The sequence below is a fragment of the Ambystoma mexicanum genome, chromosome 1q (assembly GCF_040938575.1).
Source record: "Ambystoma mexicanum isolate Mex_15411 chromosome 1q, UKY_AmexF1_1, whole genome shotgun sequence".
NCBI lineage: Eukaryota > Metazoa > Chordata > Amphibia > Caudata > Ambystomatidae > Ambystoma > Ambystoma mexicanum.
In genome coordinates, this window is record NC_090922.1 from 306,528,782 (window position 1) to 306,548,648 (window position 19,867).

The window sequence follows — 19,867 nt, forward strand, 5'->3', positions numbered from 1 at the left end:
CCCCCCAGCAGTGCAGGGGCATCCTCCACCAGGCCCCCACCCATGTCACCCACCACCCCCACCCCCCAGCAGTGCAGGGGCATCCTCCACCAGGCCCCCACCCATGTCACCCACCACCCCCACCCCCCAGCAGTGCAGGGGCATCCTCCACCAGGCCCCCACCCATGTCACCCACCACCCCCACCCCCCAGCAGTGCAGGGGCATCCTCCACCAGGCCCCCACCCATTTCTCCCACCACCCCCACCCCCCAGCAGTGCAGGGGCAGCCTCCACCAGGCCCCCACTCATGTCCCCTATCACCCCCACCCCCCCGCCACCAGGGGCACCCTTCACAAGGCCCCCATCCATGTCTCCCACCACCCCCACCCCCCAGCCACCAGGGGCACCCTCCACCAGGCCCCCATCCATGTCTCCCACCACCCCCACCCCCCAGCAGTGCAGGGGCACCCTCCACGAGGCCCCCACCCATGTCCCCTATCACCCCCACCCCCCAGCAGTGCAGGGGCACCCTCCACCAGGCCCCCACTCATGTCCCCTATCACCCCCACCCCCCAGCAGTGCAGGGGCACCCTCCACCAGGCCCCCACTCATGGCCCCTATCACCCCCACCCCCCAGCAGTGCAGGGGCATCCTCCACCAGGCCCCCACCCATGTCTCCCACCACCCCCACCCCCCAGCAGTGCAGGGGCATCCTCCACCAGGCCCCCACCCATGTCACCCACCACCCCCACCCCCAGCCACCAGGGGCAGCCTCCACCAGGCCCCCACCCATGTCTCCCACCACCCCCACCCCCCAGCACTGTGGGGCACCTGCCAGCAGGCCCCCACCCATGTCACCCACCACCCCCCAGCAGTGCAGCGGCATCCTCCACCAGGCCCCCACCCATGTCACCCACCACCCCCACCCCCCAGCCACCAGGGGCACCTTCCACCAGGCCCCCATCCATGTCTCCCACCACCCCCACCCCCCAGCAGTGCAGGGGCATCCTCCACCAGGCCCCCACCCATGTCACCCACCACCCCCACCCCCCAGCCACCAGGGGCATCCTCCACCAGGCCCCCACCCATGTCACCCACCACCCCCACCCCCCAGCAGTGCAGGGGCATCCTCCACCAGGCCCCCACCCATGTCACCCACCACCCCCACCCCCCAGCCACCAGGGGCAACCTCCACCAGGCCCCCACCCATGTCTCCCACCACCCCCACCCCCCAGCAGTGCAGGGGCATCCTCCACCAGGCCCCCACCCATGTCACCCACCACCCCCACCCCCCAGCCACCAGGGGCATCCTCCACCAGGCCCCCACCCATGTCACCCACCACCCCCACCCCCCAGCCACCAGGGGCAGTCTCCACCAGGCCCCCACCCATGTCTCCCACCACCCCCACCCCCCAGCACTGTGGGGCACCTGCCAGCAGGCCCCCACCCATGTCACCCACCACCCCCACCCCCCAGCCACCAGGGGCATCCTCCACCAGGCCCCCACCCATGTCACCCACCACCCCCACCCCCCAGCAGTGCAGGGTCAGCCTCCACCAGGCACCCACACATGTCCCCCTGCCCCCAGGTCCTGACGATACTCAATCATGGCAGTAATGGGCAGCATACCCAGCACAAACACCCAGGCAAGGATTGCATCCACCCACATAGTGAATGCAATTACATGATACAACCCCAATGGCAAGTCTGTAAATGAACACATGTCCGTCACACACACATACACAATCGGTGCAAGTGAATGTCAAAACCCATATCATGACATGTATGAAACCAATGAGAAAATACCACAAGTGAAAGTTAAAAAAACATGTATTAAAGATGAAAAATAAGTAAACAAATCATACATACAACAATGGGGATAACAAAATAAATGGTCCATGTCCGAGAACAAATGTAAAAATAAAAAAAACAAAGTAATCCAAAAACAAATGTTGTCCAAAGCAATATCATGTGGAAGGAAAATAATGAAAAACCATTTCCTCATGGTGAACACAATAATTAATAAAAAAAATGTTTCTTCAAAAAGCAAACTATATACACGAATATTCCAGGGTCCATTAGCCCAACACCATAAATGAAACCTACTACTACCTAATGAAAATAATATATACAAAAAAGTGGCCATTGTCCAAGCGGTCCAAAAAAATAAAAATTAATAAAGGAAACCTAACACTAACTAACTAAATAACTATATACAAAGGCAGCGGGCAAGTCCCGCGGCTCACTCGGTGATGTTGCTGGCAAGGGCATCATCGAACTCCATGTCGATGTCCTGGAGGCGGGACTCTGTCCTGGCCCCGAGGTCTCGCAGGGATAACCCCATGTCCAGCTCAAACTCCCTGCGAGCTTCCTCGAGGCACTCAGCCCGCCTCAACGCCCGACGCATGGAGAACTCCGCCCTGACCATGGTGAGCCGTTCCTCTTCCGCCCGCTGCCGCTCCGCACCTATCCGCTGGACCAACTGCTCCCACACGGAAGACACCACCATCCCAGGGTTGCCCTGCCCTCCGGCCGATGCCTGCCCCTCTGATCTTGATGGCCCCGAGCCATGATGCCTCCCACGTCGAGCCTGCTGCTGCCTCCGACGCCACTGCCAGCACGACGGCATCCAGCCTGATGGAAACCACCGACGCCGTTGTGCACGTGCCCTGCCCGATGATGCTGTCACATCTTCCATCTGCTGGGGTGCAGTTGCTGTGTTGTCCACCCCTGCTGGACCTCCGACTCCCAACTGTGGCAGGGATGGGATCCCCACCGAGCTGGCTGCATTGGTCGGGGCAGGTCCACAGGGGGCCCTGGTGGCATCTGGGCCGGAAGACGGCAAGGAGATCCACTGGTGTATAGCCTGCACAGAGGAGGAGAGGGCCGCCAGATTGGCCAACACATGCAGGAAACCCCCGAACATGGCCGATCCCAATTGGGCCACGTCGGCACGGTGCACTTCGTGATGACGTGCATGCTCCTCCTGTGAATCACAGCCGTGCGCATCGCGACCCCAATCAGGACCTTCTCCACACGGCCAGGGGTTCCCACGTCCACAGGTGGAGGGGAGTCAGGTGACATGGACATCCCCTCTACCTGCGGACGGGCCTGGGACGGGGCATCCCTGCTGGTGCATGGTGGTGCACTCACAGGGTCAGGGACAGCGACATGCACAGGCCCCTCTACGGTGACCTGTGCTGCCTCCTGCCCCTGGCCCTGGACTGCACCACTTGCACCAGCAGGGATGCCCCCACCAGGCCCCATGTGTGCCCCAGTGGCGGCCTCCTCCTCCTCTGTGCAAACCACCAACCTGGATGGCTCCTTACCGTCTCCCACCGTAGCAGGCCCCTGTGGGGGCTCACCCACCCCTTCCGCTGCAGCCGTGGGGGCATCCCCGCCGCCTTGCTCCACAGCGCCGTCTCCGCCCTCTTCTTCATTAGCCGCTGCGTAGAGGGAGACAAAGAACACAAGCATCAGGGCACTGTACAATGGTCCCCTAGACAGGAAGCAATAGCAGATGAGCACCACTGTCAAAGTACACTTCCATCATGTCCCTCCACAACACATGGGTCAGTCCAGGCAAAACACACACAGTAACAGGCATGGTGCATGCCATGGACATTTCCATGCATGTCCAATGGACTCTTGAAACATTCAATGATATGTATCACATGCATCATGGCTCATGGCTATCACATGCACACACTTCACCTCAGTCACATCCATCTGGCCCCAAACACACCAAACACAGCGGATACAAGGGTAATTTGGCTGCTTCACTGAATCTGTGCATTGTCACACACATGTGTCATGCATCCATGGCATGCACAAGTCACAGACACGCAGGTCAGGCACACAGACATGGCTACCATATATGTACCTGGCATCAGCACCCATCCCTCACCCCCACCCATGTCCAGGTACAGAGACTGGCATGCTCTCATGTTCAAAATCTGCATAGGGCTCCCCATGCGGCATTTGAACACATGCAACAACCATGTGGGTCACACATCACTGGTCGCACATGCATTACCATGATGTCCCTGCACACATACATGCATACATGGCCTATGGCACACATACAGGCAAGTATCATAGAACCAGCACACCGCAACATGCCCTGTCTCACACAGTAATGCTTGGACACTTACCGCTCAACTCCAGACGGGCCTCCCTCTCAAGGATCTGGGCGTGGAGCGCTGGGCGTACGCGTTCCAGGACCCTCATCTGGATGGAACTCATGCGGCCCCGGCCCCCCTCCACGAGGCGCCGGGCCTTCACAAGGGTCCTGGACCTCAAGTCCTCCCAGCGCTTCTTGATCTTCAGGACGTTGCGGGTTGCCACCCCCTCCGCGTTGATGGCAACCACACAGTCGGCCCAGATCCTCTCCCGTCCTTCCTTGCTGGCGCGGGACGATCCAAAGAGGGCATCATACTGCCCCAGGACATGCTCCACCAGGACACCAACTTCGGTGGCAGTGAAGCTGGTGCCCCTCTGGCCTGGGGTTGCCACTGGTGCCAGATGTGGAAGTGCCCGACATGGCAACCCCAGAGGCAGGTGTGGGTGGGCAACTGGGTCCTGGGGCTGGGCTGTGGAGCGATGTAATCCCAGTCGGGAGTCTTCAGTTCCAGCAGGGGTGGACACAGCAACTGGACCCCTGCAGATGGCTGATGTGCAGGCACCAAATGGCAGGGCACGGTGGCAGCAGGCAGGCAGGCAGGCAGCAGCAGATGGCACGTGGGAGGCTGCTCGGGGCACTGGGGGGCAGTAACTCGGCCTTCTGGGCAGGAGCGTGGTCTTCCGTGTGTTTTCGCGTGGCCAGCTTGATACGGAGTGATTTGGCACATGAAAATCCTGCACGTCAGCGTGAAATCCGAGGAAAGGCCCTTAGCGCGTAAGCGCGTCAGCACGCATACGCGATTCTATTGGACCAGAGTCCCTCAGCGCGTAAGCGCGTCTGTGACGTGACCCGCACGGGTGTTCCCCACTCAGCACGTGATGACGGAGCACACGTGGAAATACTGCACGTCAGAGTGTCATCGCGTGTAATTGGACAAAAGTGCGCGTACACGCGATTGGCCTATGTACGTGTATTTCATGGGTGCGCGGGCACTTACACACGCAAGTACGTCAGCGCACCTGTATCCCGTGGTGCGTGTGAATTTCCACACGCTATTGGACTGGGAACTGGATTCCAGGGGTGCGCGGGTCACACGCTCGCCTAGAACACGCGCAAAGCATAAATTTGCGCACTTTAACAATAACAAGCTCAGACGCCAGGATGAACATACCGTTCCTAGCAGCAGTGGCAGTGGGCTACCAAAGGAGGAGGAGGAGGATAGTCAGGGCCAGAATATTCACACCCAGAACCAGCCTTTTCGGAAAGCCTGATGACCAGGTGTATGGGAGGTACAGGTTTCCACCACACATAATACTGGACCTGGTGAGTGAGTGGGAGGATGACCTCACATCACCCACCCTGTGCTCCCAAGCACTCAGCCCCCTGGAGAAGGTCCTCAATGTACTGCACTTCTTAGCCACTGGATCATTTCAGCGGACAAGTGCCATAGTGGGTGGGGTGTCACAGGCCACCCAGTCACGCTGCCTACACCAGGTCTTGAACATCATCACTGCACGCCCATCAGTCCGCAGGCACATATACCTGCCCAGAACACCTGCAGAAAGGCATGCTGCCGCCCTGGATTTTTACGGTGTGGCACGATTCCCCAAAGTGCTAGGTGCCATCGACTGCACCCATGTGGCTCTACGTCCCCCCAGGGCATCTGAGCACTGGCATTCCATCAACGTGCAGGTAGCATGTAATGCCAAGGGAATCATCACCTCAGTATATGCCAACTATCCCGGGTCCACCCACGACAGCTTCATTTACCGAATGTCCACCCTAAGCCGGGTCCTAGAAGCTGGGCGGCATGGCGATACATGGCTGCTTGGTGAGTATGTATGCCACTGCACATGCATGCATGTTGGATACTGAGCAAGGTCACAACCCCACCAATGATACCAATCACCACCTCCACAGGGGACAGTGCCTACCCTCTCAGCCCCCACATGATGACGCCAATTCGGAACCCCACCACGCCACCCGAGGTAAGATATAACACAGCCCACATTACGACCCGGGGCATAGTGGAGCGCACATTCGGAGTGCTAAAGTCACGCTTTCGCTCCCTTGACCGTTCTGGCGGGCAGCTGTTATACGCTCCCCCAGTAGTGTGCAGGATCATAGTGGCAGCATGTGTCCTGCACAACGTTGCAACACGCCGGGGCCTGGCCGTGGACATGGTGGTGGCCCCACATCCCCAACCACATGCACAGCCGCTGCGCATGGGAGGGGAAAGGGCACGGGGGAGGCAGCCCGTACACAGCTAGTGGCTAATTACTTCACATAGAAATCACACCCCTGTGGAGTGCACACTGCCCTGGCACATTCCATCTGACAATCAATGATGACTCAACCTGACACTGATCCTGAATGTCTGGAGAATGAACCGTGAATACCATATCAGCCTGAGATTGTTCACCTGGAAGTGTCACAATGTGTGCATCCCTACCCAGACACCACCAATGCAGTTTTGTGAAGTTACACATTCAAGCAGCTAAAATGAATACCCACTTGCAAAATGCAACAAGAGGACAGTGCCATGTCAGCCAACCCAACCGCAGCACCGCCACATGACACACCGTGCCATGTCATGCTAATTGCAGGTAAACAAAGTAATCCCCACAACATGACACTAGTGTCACTATGTACAGTGTCCCTATTAGAAACCTGCAACACCTGAAATGCTCACAGCAATGCCGGACCAACAACATACTTGAGCACGTACTACCATTAACATGACATCACAAATGTTACATATTAGTAGTCTTACCACCTGGAAATGCCTGCACTCCCACCACTACCAACTGTGCAGTGTTGGCGCCATGTAGAGTTGTAGGTGCACTGCTGCCAACATGGACCCCATCTCCAGACTAGAGGTCCTTGTGTAGACATGAGGAAGGGACCTGCAAATTGGGAGGTAGACACAGAAGATGAGTTACACATCAATGCAACATGCAGTGTACAACACAACAGCAATATGCACTAGGAATGTATACACAGTATTGACTACAGACTGCCCACACAGCTCATGGGAGTCCAACATCACTGTGTAATTCACTGTCACTTGGGCACACCCTTTGCAAGCCCATGGAAACGGGAAGCAGGAGGGGTGTGTGTGACTCAAACCCAAGCATCTGAACCAAATACATTACAAGCCTGCATGTGCCCAGCCACAATGCAGCGTATGCCCACAGGAACCACGGAAGCCAACAAATCGTCCCAAAAAAATAGGGAATAAAATAAATCAAAATAAAAATAAAAATAAGAAACAATCAAAAATGGCCATTGATGGGCCCGGGGGGGTTGGGGAGGCCACCCAGGAGGTCCGAGGACAGGATGCACACCAGAACCCACCTGCGTGGATCCTGGGAAAATAAAACACCTCCATGGGCTCATGGCCCACACGGCTACCCTGTTGTGGGAGTATCACTGCTGTCGCTATTATCACCCTGTGCAGCTGCATCCGGAGGTGGTTGCACTATGGGAGGCAGCCCACGCAAGGCCCTAGTCTGCTCCTCCATGGCTGCAAGCATGCGGGTGTGGTAGGTCTGGTTCTGGAGGATGAGTGTGCGGAGGTCCCCATGCAACAACTCACGGGATGCCCGGACCTCCGCCCTCGTTGCCTGCATCTCAGCTGAGAGCGTATGGGTGAGACGCTCCAGCTGCTGTTCTGTCCTTTGGTGTGTTGAAGCCTCAAGCTCAACAAGAGTCGTCCTGAGGTAAAGGAGCTCCTGCCTCAGGGCTTCCCTGTGGCCCTGGGACTCAATGGAGATGGCCTCCTGCAGAGTCGCCAGTGCCGCCCGCCTGTCCCTGTTGGACCCCAACATGTCCTCCCTGTGTGACTGGCAGATGGAGTCGGTTGCCTGCTCTAGTCGCTCCATCAGCCTTTCTGGGGGGACAATGGAAGTGGCCACCCTATCCATGGCCTGAGCCATCATCTCGGATGATGCAGCCTGTTGGGTTGCCATACCGTAAATGGATTGCTCCCTTGCGGTATTGCCAGGTGGCGTACGGCCACCACGTCGGCGGGCACCACACCTGTCTGGGGCAAGGCAAACTGCGCCTTGCTGTGCCGGCACTGCCTGAGGCTGCAGGACTGCATTCCCCCTCTGATCTGCTGGCCCAGGAACAGGATCAGATGTCGCGGAGTGTGACCCTGCATCCGTAACCACCAAAGGCGTAGCTGCCAACACTGACATCCCCATGGAGGGTTCTGACCCTGGTGCAGGTGGGTGAGACAGAACAGAATCCCTCCCTGGAACACTCACCTGCGACGGCACGTAGGTCTCATCCGAATCAACACCTGAGTACAGCTCGGGGGAGGTGCAGCCAGAGACACCCCTTGAGAGCACGACCTGCAGCACTTGTGGGTTCTCCCCCACCACCACACCACGTCCCTCACTGGTGGTTGGTCGGCCCTCGGACCCCTCCTGGGTCTGCACCATCTCCACAACCCCAGCAGTATCAGGTGCGTCTTCCCCTGCAAAGACATGAAAACAAAGAAATGGAAACAGGCATTAGCACCATGGCACACAATAAGGGCTGAGAAGCAAGAGAACCAGTACTTGATTGACACATGTCCCACATGACTAAAACCCTCCCATGCATGCACCCTCACTGCGTATGAAGTGCAGGCAAATGGCACACACTGATGACACCAAGATGGAAGATGAACACATTTTCTGCATGCTGCCTGGCAGTGGCATCACACATTGGCCTGTGATTGCCAGGTGAAACACACATGCCATCACACAGATGGCATGTACCATTGCTATTGAGTGAAGATGGAGAGGAGGGCAGCACCTATTCATTCAGTCCAGTTCCCGCATGTAATCGCTTTTCTAATTCTAACAGGTCAGATTTTTCACCTGGAGCTGCCAGTCTGAAATGGTCCAATTGCACAGGGACATGTGTGTACAAATGATATCCAGGTAACAAAGTCACTCCACTTTACCATAGCCATGTCAGACATGTGACTAGTGGACAGCGACATGCCTAGTAAAAGTGGTGGAATGCAAACAATCTGACTGAATGAACAGTGAAAAATAAGCAACTATGTTGTGGCAAGGTGACACTTCAAGGGCAACTGGCGTGCAGTTGGGCTAGATGTCTACTGTTGGCAGAAGGGATACTGCTATGGCCAAATGCAGCTGCGCAGGAAGTATTGCATGAAGCACATGGCTGACCCATACGACTCAGGCGCACACACTCTCACCTGGCACACAAACAGAAGCCCTCACACACACACCATGCACATGGATGACACACACATGCATGTGCACTCACCGGACAATGCCTCGTAATCAGCCAGATCTCCCACGCCTTGGATCTGTTCCTCCGTGACGTAGGTCCCAGCGACTGACTCATGTGGAGTGAGTTCCATGTCTACTACTGGAGACCCACCTCCAGTCACTAGAGTTGCGGCATGACTTGAGGCCAGCTTACTCTTTGCCCTGCGCTTTAGGTCATTCCAGCGCTTAATGCAATCATTGGCTCTGCGCCTCACGATTCCAAGGGCACTTACGATGTCCGCAACGGTCTGCCAGTGTGCCTGGCGTTGTGCAGGTGTGGTCTTGGATCCTGCAACAATGACCATCTCGTTGTCATGTCCGGACACATACTCGACAAGTGCATTCAGTTCGTCATCCGTGAAGCTGGGCTTCCTGGACGGGCCGGACTGTGTAGCCGTGTCTGGGGCATCAGCCTGTGCCGGACGAGCACTCTTCCTCTTCCGCTTGGAAGGTGGTGGTGATCCTGAGTGTCCTGCGCCGCTCTGGACACTAGGGGCAGGAGCCCTGGTGGACTCTGTATCAGGAGTGTGGGATTGCACACTCAGCATGGGAGTTGGTGCAGGCATTGGTTCTAGTGTGATGGTGTCAGGGGGAATGTCAGCAGCATGGACTAGGACCGACACTGTCCTGGCTGGGTGTGTGAGGGCTGGGGTGGATGGAGCCGCAGCTGCCCCTGCAGCCTCTCCGCCCTGCCTCCTTGGTGCAGCAGATGACCTTGCTGGCCCAGATGCACGTGGCATGGTGACATCAACGTGCACCAGCGCACGTGTCATAGGCCTGCTGACCTGGAAGTCAGCCATGGAGTCAGCCAGATCTGGTGCCACAATGGGCTGGTCCAACAAGGGCTGAGCATGGATGGTGTCAGCCACATCAGCCTCAACGGGAGGGGGGGGGGTTATGGGTGCCCTTGACTGGTCCTCCACACATGGGGGGACAGGCTCACCCTGCAAGTAACGACCACGTCCCCTACCGGATCCACCACGGCCACCACTTGTGGCTCTTCCACCTTTGCCACCCTTACGGAATCCTCGCCTCCCAGCCATGGCACTGATGTAAATGTGCGTATGGGAGTGGCTGTAAACTATTGTCCTGGGCAATTGGGGGTCAAAGGGGTTGGGTACCAGATGGTAATTGTACCCTAATGCTCTTGCAAGGCTGATTGTAACCCCTGGGGAAAGATGACGGGTCACGCTACGCACAGGAGCCCCAAAAAAGGGAGATGACGTGCACGCAACCCCTCCTAGACCATGTGTGCAGAAAGAAAAACCTGCACTACGCTGTGGCACCCAGTAACACAAGAATGAACGTATGCGTGTCACACGCAGCCTAGAATGACCTCTGAAGGGGTAGGCTACACACGGGGCAAGCACAGATGTTAGATACGTGTGTGACTCACCGTCTGCCAGGTAAACGAGCGTGTAAAAGGAGCACATTTGGTTGGCAACACCCCCGCCAAAAGAAGATTTTTACGCTGTCTGAGGAGACAGGACAACAGTAAAAGGGAACACTGTTTGAGGGAACAGGCCCAGGTAAACCAGTAAAAGCGAAAAAAGAGAAAAAGCTGTCAGAGGTAACAGGGAATACGAACTTGAAACGCTGTGAAGTAAATCGCGTGTGAAACGACAAGAAGTACAGAATTCACCCACTCGCTCTCCACGAAAAGCACGTACAAGGAAAACGTGTTCTACACGTACCTTTTATACAGGCCCACACGTCCAGCGTCACTTACGCGGCGTGTACGCGCTAGGGCCATTTCCACCAATTACATGCTTTGTCACTTCTGCGTGTAGGGCCATTTCCACCAATCACACGCTTTGTCACTTCTGCGTGTAGGGCCATTTCCACCAATCACACGCTTTGTCACTTCTGCGTGTAGGGCCATTTCCACCAATCACACGCGATTACACTCTGACGTGCAGTCTTTCCACGTGTGCTCTGTCATCACGTGCTGTGTGGGAAACACCCGTGCGGGTCACATCACAGACGCGCTTACGCGTTGAGGGCCTTTCCTCGGTTTTCACGCTGACGTGCAGGATTTTCACGTGCCAAATCACTCCGTACCAAGCTGGCCACGCGTATGCACACGGAATACCACGCTCCTGCCCGGAAGGCCGAACTACAGCCCCCCAGAGCCCCGAGCATGCTCCCACCTGCTGCTGCCTGACTGCCTGCTGCCTCTGCACTGCTGGGGGGTGGGGGTGGTGGGAGACATGGGTGGGGGCCTGGTGGAGGGTGCCCCTGGTGGCTGGGGGGTGGGGGTGGTGGGAGACATGGATGGGGGCCTGGTGGAGGGTGCCCCTGGTGGCTGGGGGGTGGGGGTGATAGGGGACATGAGTGGGGGCCTGGTGGAGGCTGCCCCTGCACTGCTGGGGGGTGGGGGTGGTGGGAGACATGAGTGGGGGCCTGGTGGAGGGTGCCCCTGGTGGCTGGGGGGTGGGGGTGGTGGGAGACATGGGTGGGGGCCTGGTGGAGGGTGCCCCTGGATGCTGGGGGGTGGGGGTGGTGGGAGACATGATTGGGGGCCTGGTGGAGGGTGCCCCTGGTGGCGGGGGGGTGGGGGTGATAGGGGACATGAGTGGGGGCCTGGTGGAGGCTGCCCCTGCACTGCTGGGGGGTGGGGGTGGTGGGAGACATGAGTGGGGGCCTGGTGGAGGGTGCCCCTGGTGGCTGGGGGGTGGGGGTGATAGGGGACATGAGTGGGGGCCTGGTGGAGGGTGCCCCTGCACTGCTGGGGGGTGGGGGTGATAGGGGACATGGGTGGGGGCCTGGTGGAGGGTGCCCCTGCACTGCTGGGGGGTGGGGGTGGTGGGAGACATGGATGGGGGCCTGGTGGAGGGTGCCCCTGGTGGCTGGGGGGTGGGGGTGGTGGGAGACATGGGTGGGGGCCTGGTGGAGGGTGCCCCTGGTGGCTGGGGGGTGGGGGTGATAGGGAACATGAGTGGGGGCCTGGTGGAGGGTGCCCCTGGTGGCGGGGGGTGGGGGTGATAGGGGACATGAGCGGGGGCCTGGTGGAGGGTGCCCATGCCCTGCTGGGGGGTGGGGGTGGTGGGAGACATGGGTGGGGGCCTGGTGGAGGGTGCCCCTGGTGGCTGGGGGGTGGGGGTGGTGGGAGGCATGGGTGGGGGCCTGGTGGAGGGTGCCCCTGGTGGCTGGGGGGTGGGGGTGGTGGGAGACATGGGTGGGGGCCTGGTGGAGGGTGCCCCTGGTGGCTGGGGGGTGGGGGTGATAGGGGACATGAGTGGGGGCCTGGTGGAGGGTGCCCCTGGTGGCGGGGGGTGGGGGTGATAGGGGACATGAGTGGGGGCCTGGTGGAGGCTGCCCCTGCACTGCTGGGGGGTGGGGGTGGTGGGAGACATGGATGGGGGCCTGGTGGAGGGTGCCCCTGGTGGCTGGGGGGTGGGGGTGGTGGGATACATGGATGGGGGCCTTGTGAAGGGTGCCCCTGCACTGCTGGGGGGTGGGGGTGGTGGGAGACATGGATGGGGGCCTGGTGGAGGGTGCCCCTGGTGGCTGGGGGTGGGGGTGATAGGGGACATGAGTGGGGGCCTGGTGGAGGCTGCCCCTGCACTGCTGGGGGGTGGGGGTGGTGGGAGACATGAGTGGGGGCCTGGTGGAGGGTGCCCCTGGTGGCTGGGGGGTGGGGGTGGTGGGAGACATGGGTGGGGGCCTGGTGGAGGGTGCCCCTGGATGCTGGGGGGTGGGGGTGGTGGGAGACATGAGTGGGGGCCTGGTGGAGGGTGCCCCTGGTGGCGGGGGGTTGGGGTGATAGGGGACATGAGTGGGGGCCTGGTGGAGGGTGCTCCTGGTGGCGGGGGGGTGGGGGTGATAGGGGACATGAGTGGGGGCCTGGTGGAGGCTGCCCCTGCACTGCTGGGGGGTGGGGGTGGTGGGAGACATGGATGGGGGCCTGGTGGAGGGTGCCTCTGGTGGCTGGGGGGTGGGGGTGGTGGGAGACATGGATGGGGGCCTTGTGAAGGGTGCCCCTGGTGGCGGGGGGGTGGGGGTGATAGGGGACATGAGTGGGGGCCTGGTGGAGGGTGCCCCTGCACTGCTGGGGGGTGGGGGTGGTGGGAGACATGGATGGGGGCCTGGTGGAGGGTGCCCCTGGTGGCTGGGGGGTGGGGGTGGTGGGAGACATGGATGGGGGCCTTGTGAAGGGTGCCCCTGCACTGCTGGGGGGTGGGGGTGGTGGGAGACATGGATGGGGGCCTGGTGGAGGGTGCCCCTGGTGGCTGGGGGGTGGGGGTGGTGGGAGACATGGATGGGGGCCTTGTGAAGGGTGCCCCTGGTGGCGGGGGGGGGTGGGGGTGATAGGGGACATGAGTGGGGGCCTGGTGGAGGGTGCCCCTGCACTGCTGGGGGGTGGGGGTGGTGGGAGATATGGATGGGGGCCTGGTGGAGGGTGCCCCTGGTGGCTGGGGGGTGGGGGTGGTGGGAGACATGGATGGGGGCCTTGTGAAGGGTGCCCCTGGTGGCGGGGGGGTGGGGGTGATAGGGGACATGAGTGGGGGCCTGGTGGAGGGTGCCCCTGCACTGCTGGGGGGTGGGGGTTGTGGGAGACATGGATGGGGGCCTGGTGGAGGGTGCCCCTGGTGGCTGGGGGGTGGGGGTGGTGGGAGACATGGATGGGGGCCTTGTGAAGGGTGCCCCTGCACTGCTGGGGGGTGGGGGTGGTGGGAGACATGGATGGGGGCCTGGTGGAGGGTGCCCCTGGTGGCTGGGGGGTGGGGGTGATAGGGGACATGAGTGGGGGCCTGGTGGAGGCTGCCCCTGCACTGCTGGGGGGTGGGGGTGGTGGGAGACATGAGTGGGGGCCTGGTGGAGGGTGCCCCTGGTGGCTGGGGGGTGGGGGTGGTGGGAGACATGAGTGTGGGCCTGGTGGAGTGTGCCCCTGGTGGCTGGGGGGTGGGGGTGGTGGGAGACATGGGTGGGAGCCTGGTGGAGGGTGCCCCTGGTGGCGGGGGGGTGGGGGTGATAGGGGACATGAGTGGGGGCCTGGTGGAGGGTGCCCCTGCACTGCTGGGGGGTGGGGGTGGTGGGAGACATGGGTGGGGGCCTGGTGGAGGGTGCCCCTGCACTGCTGGGGGGTGGGGGTGGTGGGAGACATGGGTGGGGGCCTGGTGGAGGGTGCCCCTGGTGGCTGGGGGGTGGGGGTGATAGGGGACATGAGTGGGGGCCTGGTGGAGGGTGCCCCTGCACTGCTGGGGAGTGGGGGTGGTGGGAGACATGAGTGGGGGCCTGGTGGAGGGTGCCCCTGGTGGCTGGGGGGTGGGGGTGATAGGGGACATGAGTGGGGGCCTGGTGGAGGGTGCCCCTGCACTGCTGGGGGGTGGGGGTGATAGGGGACATGGGTGGGGGCCTGGTGGAGGGTGCCCCTGCACTGCTGGGGGGTGGGGGTGGTGGGAGACATGGATGGGGGCCTGGTGGAGGGTGCCCCTGGTGGCTGGGGGGTGGGGGTGGTGGGAGACATGGATGGGGGCCTTGTGAAGGGTGCCCCTGGTGGCGGCGGGGGTGGGGGTGATAGGGGACATGAGTGGGGGCCTGGTGGAGGCTGCCCCTGCACTGCTGGGGGGTGGGGGTGTTGGGAGACATGGGTGGGGGCCTGGTGGAGGCTGCCCCTGCACTGCTGGGGGGTGGGGGTGCAGGGGGACATGAGCAGGTGTGCAGGGTAGTCCCCTGTTTTGTGGGCTGCCTGCAGGGGCCGTGGAGGGTGTACAGGGAACACCTGTGAGGACCCACCCAGCCTAATTGCGTGTGATAATTCCCGCACACCCCTGTAATACACGTACCTGGCCAAATCGCATGTGAGAATTCCCGCGCACCCCTGTAATACACGTACCCAGCCGAATCGCATGTAGAACTTCCCGTGTACCCCTGTAATACACGTACCCAGCCAAATCGCGTGTGATAATTCCCACGTACCCCTGTAATACACGTACCCTGGCCAATCGCGTGTAGAACTTCCCACGCACCCCTGTAATACACGTACCAAGCCAAATCGCGTGTGATAATTCCCGCGCACCCCTGTAATACACGTACCTGGCCAAATCGCATGTGAGAATTCCCGCGCACCCCTGTAATACACGTACCCAGCCGAATCGCGTGTAGAACTTCCCGTGTACCCATGTAATACACGTACCCAGCCAAATCGCGTGTGATAATTCCTGCATACCCCTGTGATACATGTGCCCTGGCTAATCGCGTGTAAAACTTCACGCGTACCCCTGTAATACACGTACCCTGGCCAATCGCGTGTAGAACTTCCCGCGTACCCCTGTAATACACGTACCCTGGCTAATCGCGTGTATAACTTCACGCGTACCCCTGATATGCACGTTACCTGCTTTGCGTTCCTTGTTTGGCAGCCCTGTAGACTGGTCCAGGGTTAGCGCAGCCCTTTGCGATGATTTAGCGATTTTGATGGCTTTTCCTTGCGCGAGGGCGTTCTTGGGGGCGTTACTGGCGCTGCTGCAGGGTCGCTGCGATACTCTGCGCCACGGCTGGTTTGGGAGCCTAAAATCCATGAATACGCTGTGCGCGGAAATCGGTTTTAGCGCACGTGCCTGGCGCAGACAATCGCACGCGGACACTCTGCGCCAGCCGCTTGCGACACTTTTCTGCGATATTCTATGAATTACCCTGCTAGTGTGTTATAAACAATGAAAGATTTGTTAGACTGCTAGGTCTTTTACTATAATTTCTGGAACTGTTCTGTTCAGAGATAACTGCTTTTTCATACGGTATACCTTTCTCTTTAGTAGTGCTCCAGAGTGCATTTCTTTACTGTGTTTTCATCAAACAGAAAAATCCCTTCGCATTGAATGAGGAGGTGAATGTAATCCCTTAGAATGATACTCTTTACATTTCTACCATGTTCAGAATTAGCTTTGACAGCCATCTTGTGTTCACGGTTTGGCGGGTGTATTTGGTAGAACTATGCACCAAACAGAGGTTGGCCTGATACTATGGTCTGCGTTCAGTCTTAGTGTATGCCAAACATAGGGCCTCATTACGACCCTGGCACTAAGGGTTTAACGGCGCTGTACAAGGTGTCAGTGCCGTTAAACCCTTAACGCCTGATTACGAGTTCCCTTTGCGGGACCTGAGCTTAATGCCTGCTTTTAGCAGGCGTTAAAGTAGGGTGTCGCAAAGGGACCTTGGTGCTAAGTAGCGCCTTCCCCATTCCCATTGAGCCCTATGGGTCAAAAATGGGAATGGGGAAGGGCCCATGGTGAATGGGGAATTACCACCCCACCAACCTTGGAATGGGGCGGTAATTCCGCCATTCACCATGGTAGACCCCGGCATGGACCATGGTGCTAATAGCACCATGGTTTAGTGCTGGGGTCGTAATGAGGCCCATAGACTACAACACAAATAAAGACGTGATGACTGGAAGTTTCAGAAAGGGGAAAGACCATATGCAAATCAAGCTTGGTTCCACCCATAAAAGGGCAGTCCAGCCCAAATCTCTAGGTCCCATCCCTTCTGCACGAGACCACAAGGATCCTGCTGGGTCTAGAGACCCAAGCTACTCCTCTTTGATAATGCCCAATGAGGCCAAAACATGTCCCGGGGTGCTTGAGGTCTCTTACAGAAGGGATGTGACCTAGCAGTTCAGGGTGGGCTGCCCCTTTGAGGGTGGGACCAAGCCTGATTTGCATATGGTCTTTCCCCTTTCTGTAACAGCTTGGCAGGTGAAGAACAATGGTCTTGTCAGAGGTTTAAGATGAATTTTAAACCTTCCAGTAATCACCTCTTTGTTTGCTTTGCCAAAAATAGACTGTAAGGGACCAATGACTTCCACCAACCAAAATCTAAACTACAGCCACGTGTTCTGTGGTCACAATTGCTGTTTGGTTCCAGTGGGCATTGACTACATTCTTCACATGGATCCACCAAAAATCAGTCTATTGCCTGTGTCATAGTCCATGGTTGTTGCACTCATGTAGCAAGCAATGAAAACTGCATCCCACAGCAACTAGAACAGTGAGTTGAACATTGTTTTCTAATTGAAATAAATACTGGGGTGTGTGTTTGGGTGCGAGTTCCCACTCTAAATAGTGGTACCCAGTTGTAGAACAACCATTTTTTTCAAAGGTGAATTTCTCCTAACTGCGGTTTCCAACAAAAAAAGGGCACAGACTGGTTGTTGTAAGAGGAGGGTTCAATCTTTATATTTGTCTGGACTTTTCCTTTCGGTGTGTTTTCTTATGAAATTAACTGGTCTTGGTCACATTTATGGAAAGAGTTTGCAACCCTTCAACCAATAGCCCTGCTTCTTTCTTCTACCAGGTCACGTGCTGAAGGCGAAATATGGGAGTTCTCGTATCCTACAATAAGCTAAGGAGAATCATCACAATCGCCTTGATTACATTCAGTGTTCTTGGACTTTGGAGAATATACATCAACTATTACCTCACCAGTCAATGGACAACGCCATGCTTAAACTGTTTCATTCATGACAAGGCACCAATGACTACTGCATCGAGCACAGTGAATGTGAGTGCTGATGGAATTTGGACAATTAATTCTCTCGGCCGCTTGGGTAATCAAATGGGCGAGTATGCCACTTTGCTAGCTTTGGCAAAGATGAATGGACGCCAAGCTTACATTCTGGCCAAAATGTATAATATTCTTGCTCCTCTCTTTAAGATTACCCTGCCAGTGCTGCCTGATGCAGTTGACAAGAACATCAAATGGAGAACCTATCATGTGAGCTCACGGATGTCTGACGAGTATAAACATATTGAAGGACAATATGTAAAATTCACAGGTTATCCTGCATCGTATACATTCTTTTTCGATATCAAAGATGAAATCCATAATGAATTCATGTTCCACAACGCTATTAGAGAAGAGGCTTATGGGTCCCTATTGAAGTTAAAAGGCCAGCGACAAAATGCCACCTATATTGGGGTTCATATTCGAAGGGGAGACTATGCTGCGTATATGTCTAGACGTTGGAACGGAGTAATAGCAGGTAAAGGCTATGTAGAGAAAGCCATTGGCTACTTTAGGAAAAAGTACCCTGAGCCTGTCTTTGTGGTGGTCAGCAATGACATGCAGTGGTGCAAGAAGAATATTGATGCCTCCAGAGGAGATGTCTACTTCTCTGGTGATGGTATTGAGTCCTCACCAGAAAGGGACTTTGCCCTCCTGTGCCACTGTAACCACTCCATCATGACCCTCGGCACCTTTGGCATCTGGTCAAGTTATCTGGCGGGAGGGGAGACTATCTACCTCACCAACTTTTCATTGCCTGGTCCAGATGCCAAACCTTTCCCTTATGATCGTTTATATCGTCCAGACTGGATAGGGTTTCCAGCGGACCTTTCACCCATTCTCCCAACAATCCCCTCAAGTGTCTAAGAGGCTTATTCAAACATTGCAACATTTCAACAACATTTTGCATTCTCGAATGAGGAGATGTTGTGATGGAAGCTTAACAGCAGAACTCACTCTGCCAGCCAGCCAGCCAAGATATTTAAATATAAAATGATTATGGACCTCTGGTTTCCACTTTTGCTGATTTTTTGCCCATAAATGCAGGAACACATTTGTATTTGGTCTGTATTTACTTGTGAAAAACACTGAAAAACTGGAAAAGAAGGTCCCTTCTCTTGGTCCCTTATGGAGTAACTCATGTTTTGGCAACCAATGGTTCCGCAGCCTGGCAGCATGGAAAGTGTAAACAAAAAGAAATGTTAAGCTATTTAAAGGTAACAGGAGCTGTGTTAGAAGGACATATGGCGGAGAGAAATGGAGCTGTTTTTTGTTGAATAAATACATTTCATTTGAACTAACTAACTATTTGCAAATAAGGTTTTTTCATAACCAACACGTTATTATGTCATGTTATCTTAGGTTGTTTCATATTGTGCCATGTTGCTATATCTAAGCACTCCTAGTTTTTAATGACAAGGGAAACAAAGAAAAACTGTGGTCTCGTAGCAGACCAGACAAGGACCCTCTTTGCCTAGAATTGGGTCCTACCAATCGAAGAACACTTCGCCAGTCGCTTCTCCTCTACCCCAGCCGAATGAGTCCATTGACCATTAAAGCATTCATTGGCACTTAACAATTTGAGGCACACACCCCCTACCTTGATGTCCTCCATAAGGTGGACAGGCACGTTGAAGCAGCTGCAAGGTAGCATGTAGCACTCCAGACAACACTCAGATAAACAAACATTGGCAAATGGTTTGGGCTGATATATGGTGAAAACGTTTTCTGAGTTCATGCACACAGACACATTTAGGCGTATGGGAGAATATGCCAGGTAAAAGCAGACAGGGTGGATGGATCAAGGAATGCAAGTGTGAGGACTGATGCATGAATGAGAGGGAGGCAAGATGCAATAAATAATTATGGTGATAGATGAATAGGGCTATGCGGCGCAGGGATGATGGAAATAATTTGAAGAGGGATGAATGAAAGGGCATGCACTAGAGTGAGGACATATCAATGC

At 56.9% G+C, this 19,867-nt stretch overlaps 1 protein-coding gene across 4 annotated transcripts in view; it reads left to right on the forward strand.

The window, feature by feature from the left end:
- The window catches only part of LOC138521311 (galactoside alpha-(1,2)-fucosyltransferase 2-like), a 134,054-nt gene extending 114,848 nt beyond the window's left edge, over window positions 1-19,206 (forward strand). For all 4 annotated transcript variants that reach the window (XM_069634053.1, XM_069634067.1, XM_069634061.1 and 1 more), the window contains one exon: window positions 17,692-19,206. In XM_069634053.1, coding sequence (XP_069490154.1) covers window positions 17,713-18,768 — 1,056 coding nt within the window. In that variant the 5' untranslated portion in view covers window positions 17,692-17,712 and the 3' untranslated portion in view covers window positions 18,769-19,206. The remainder of the gene's footprint in view (window positions 1-17,691) is intronic.
- The last annotated feature ends 661 nt before the right edge of the window (window positions 19,207-19,867 follow it).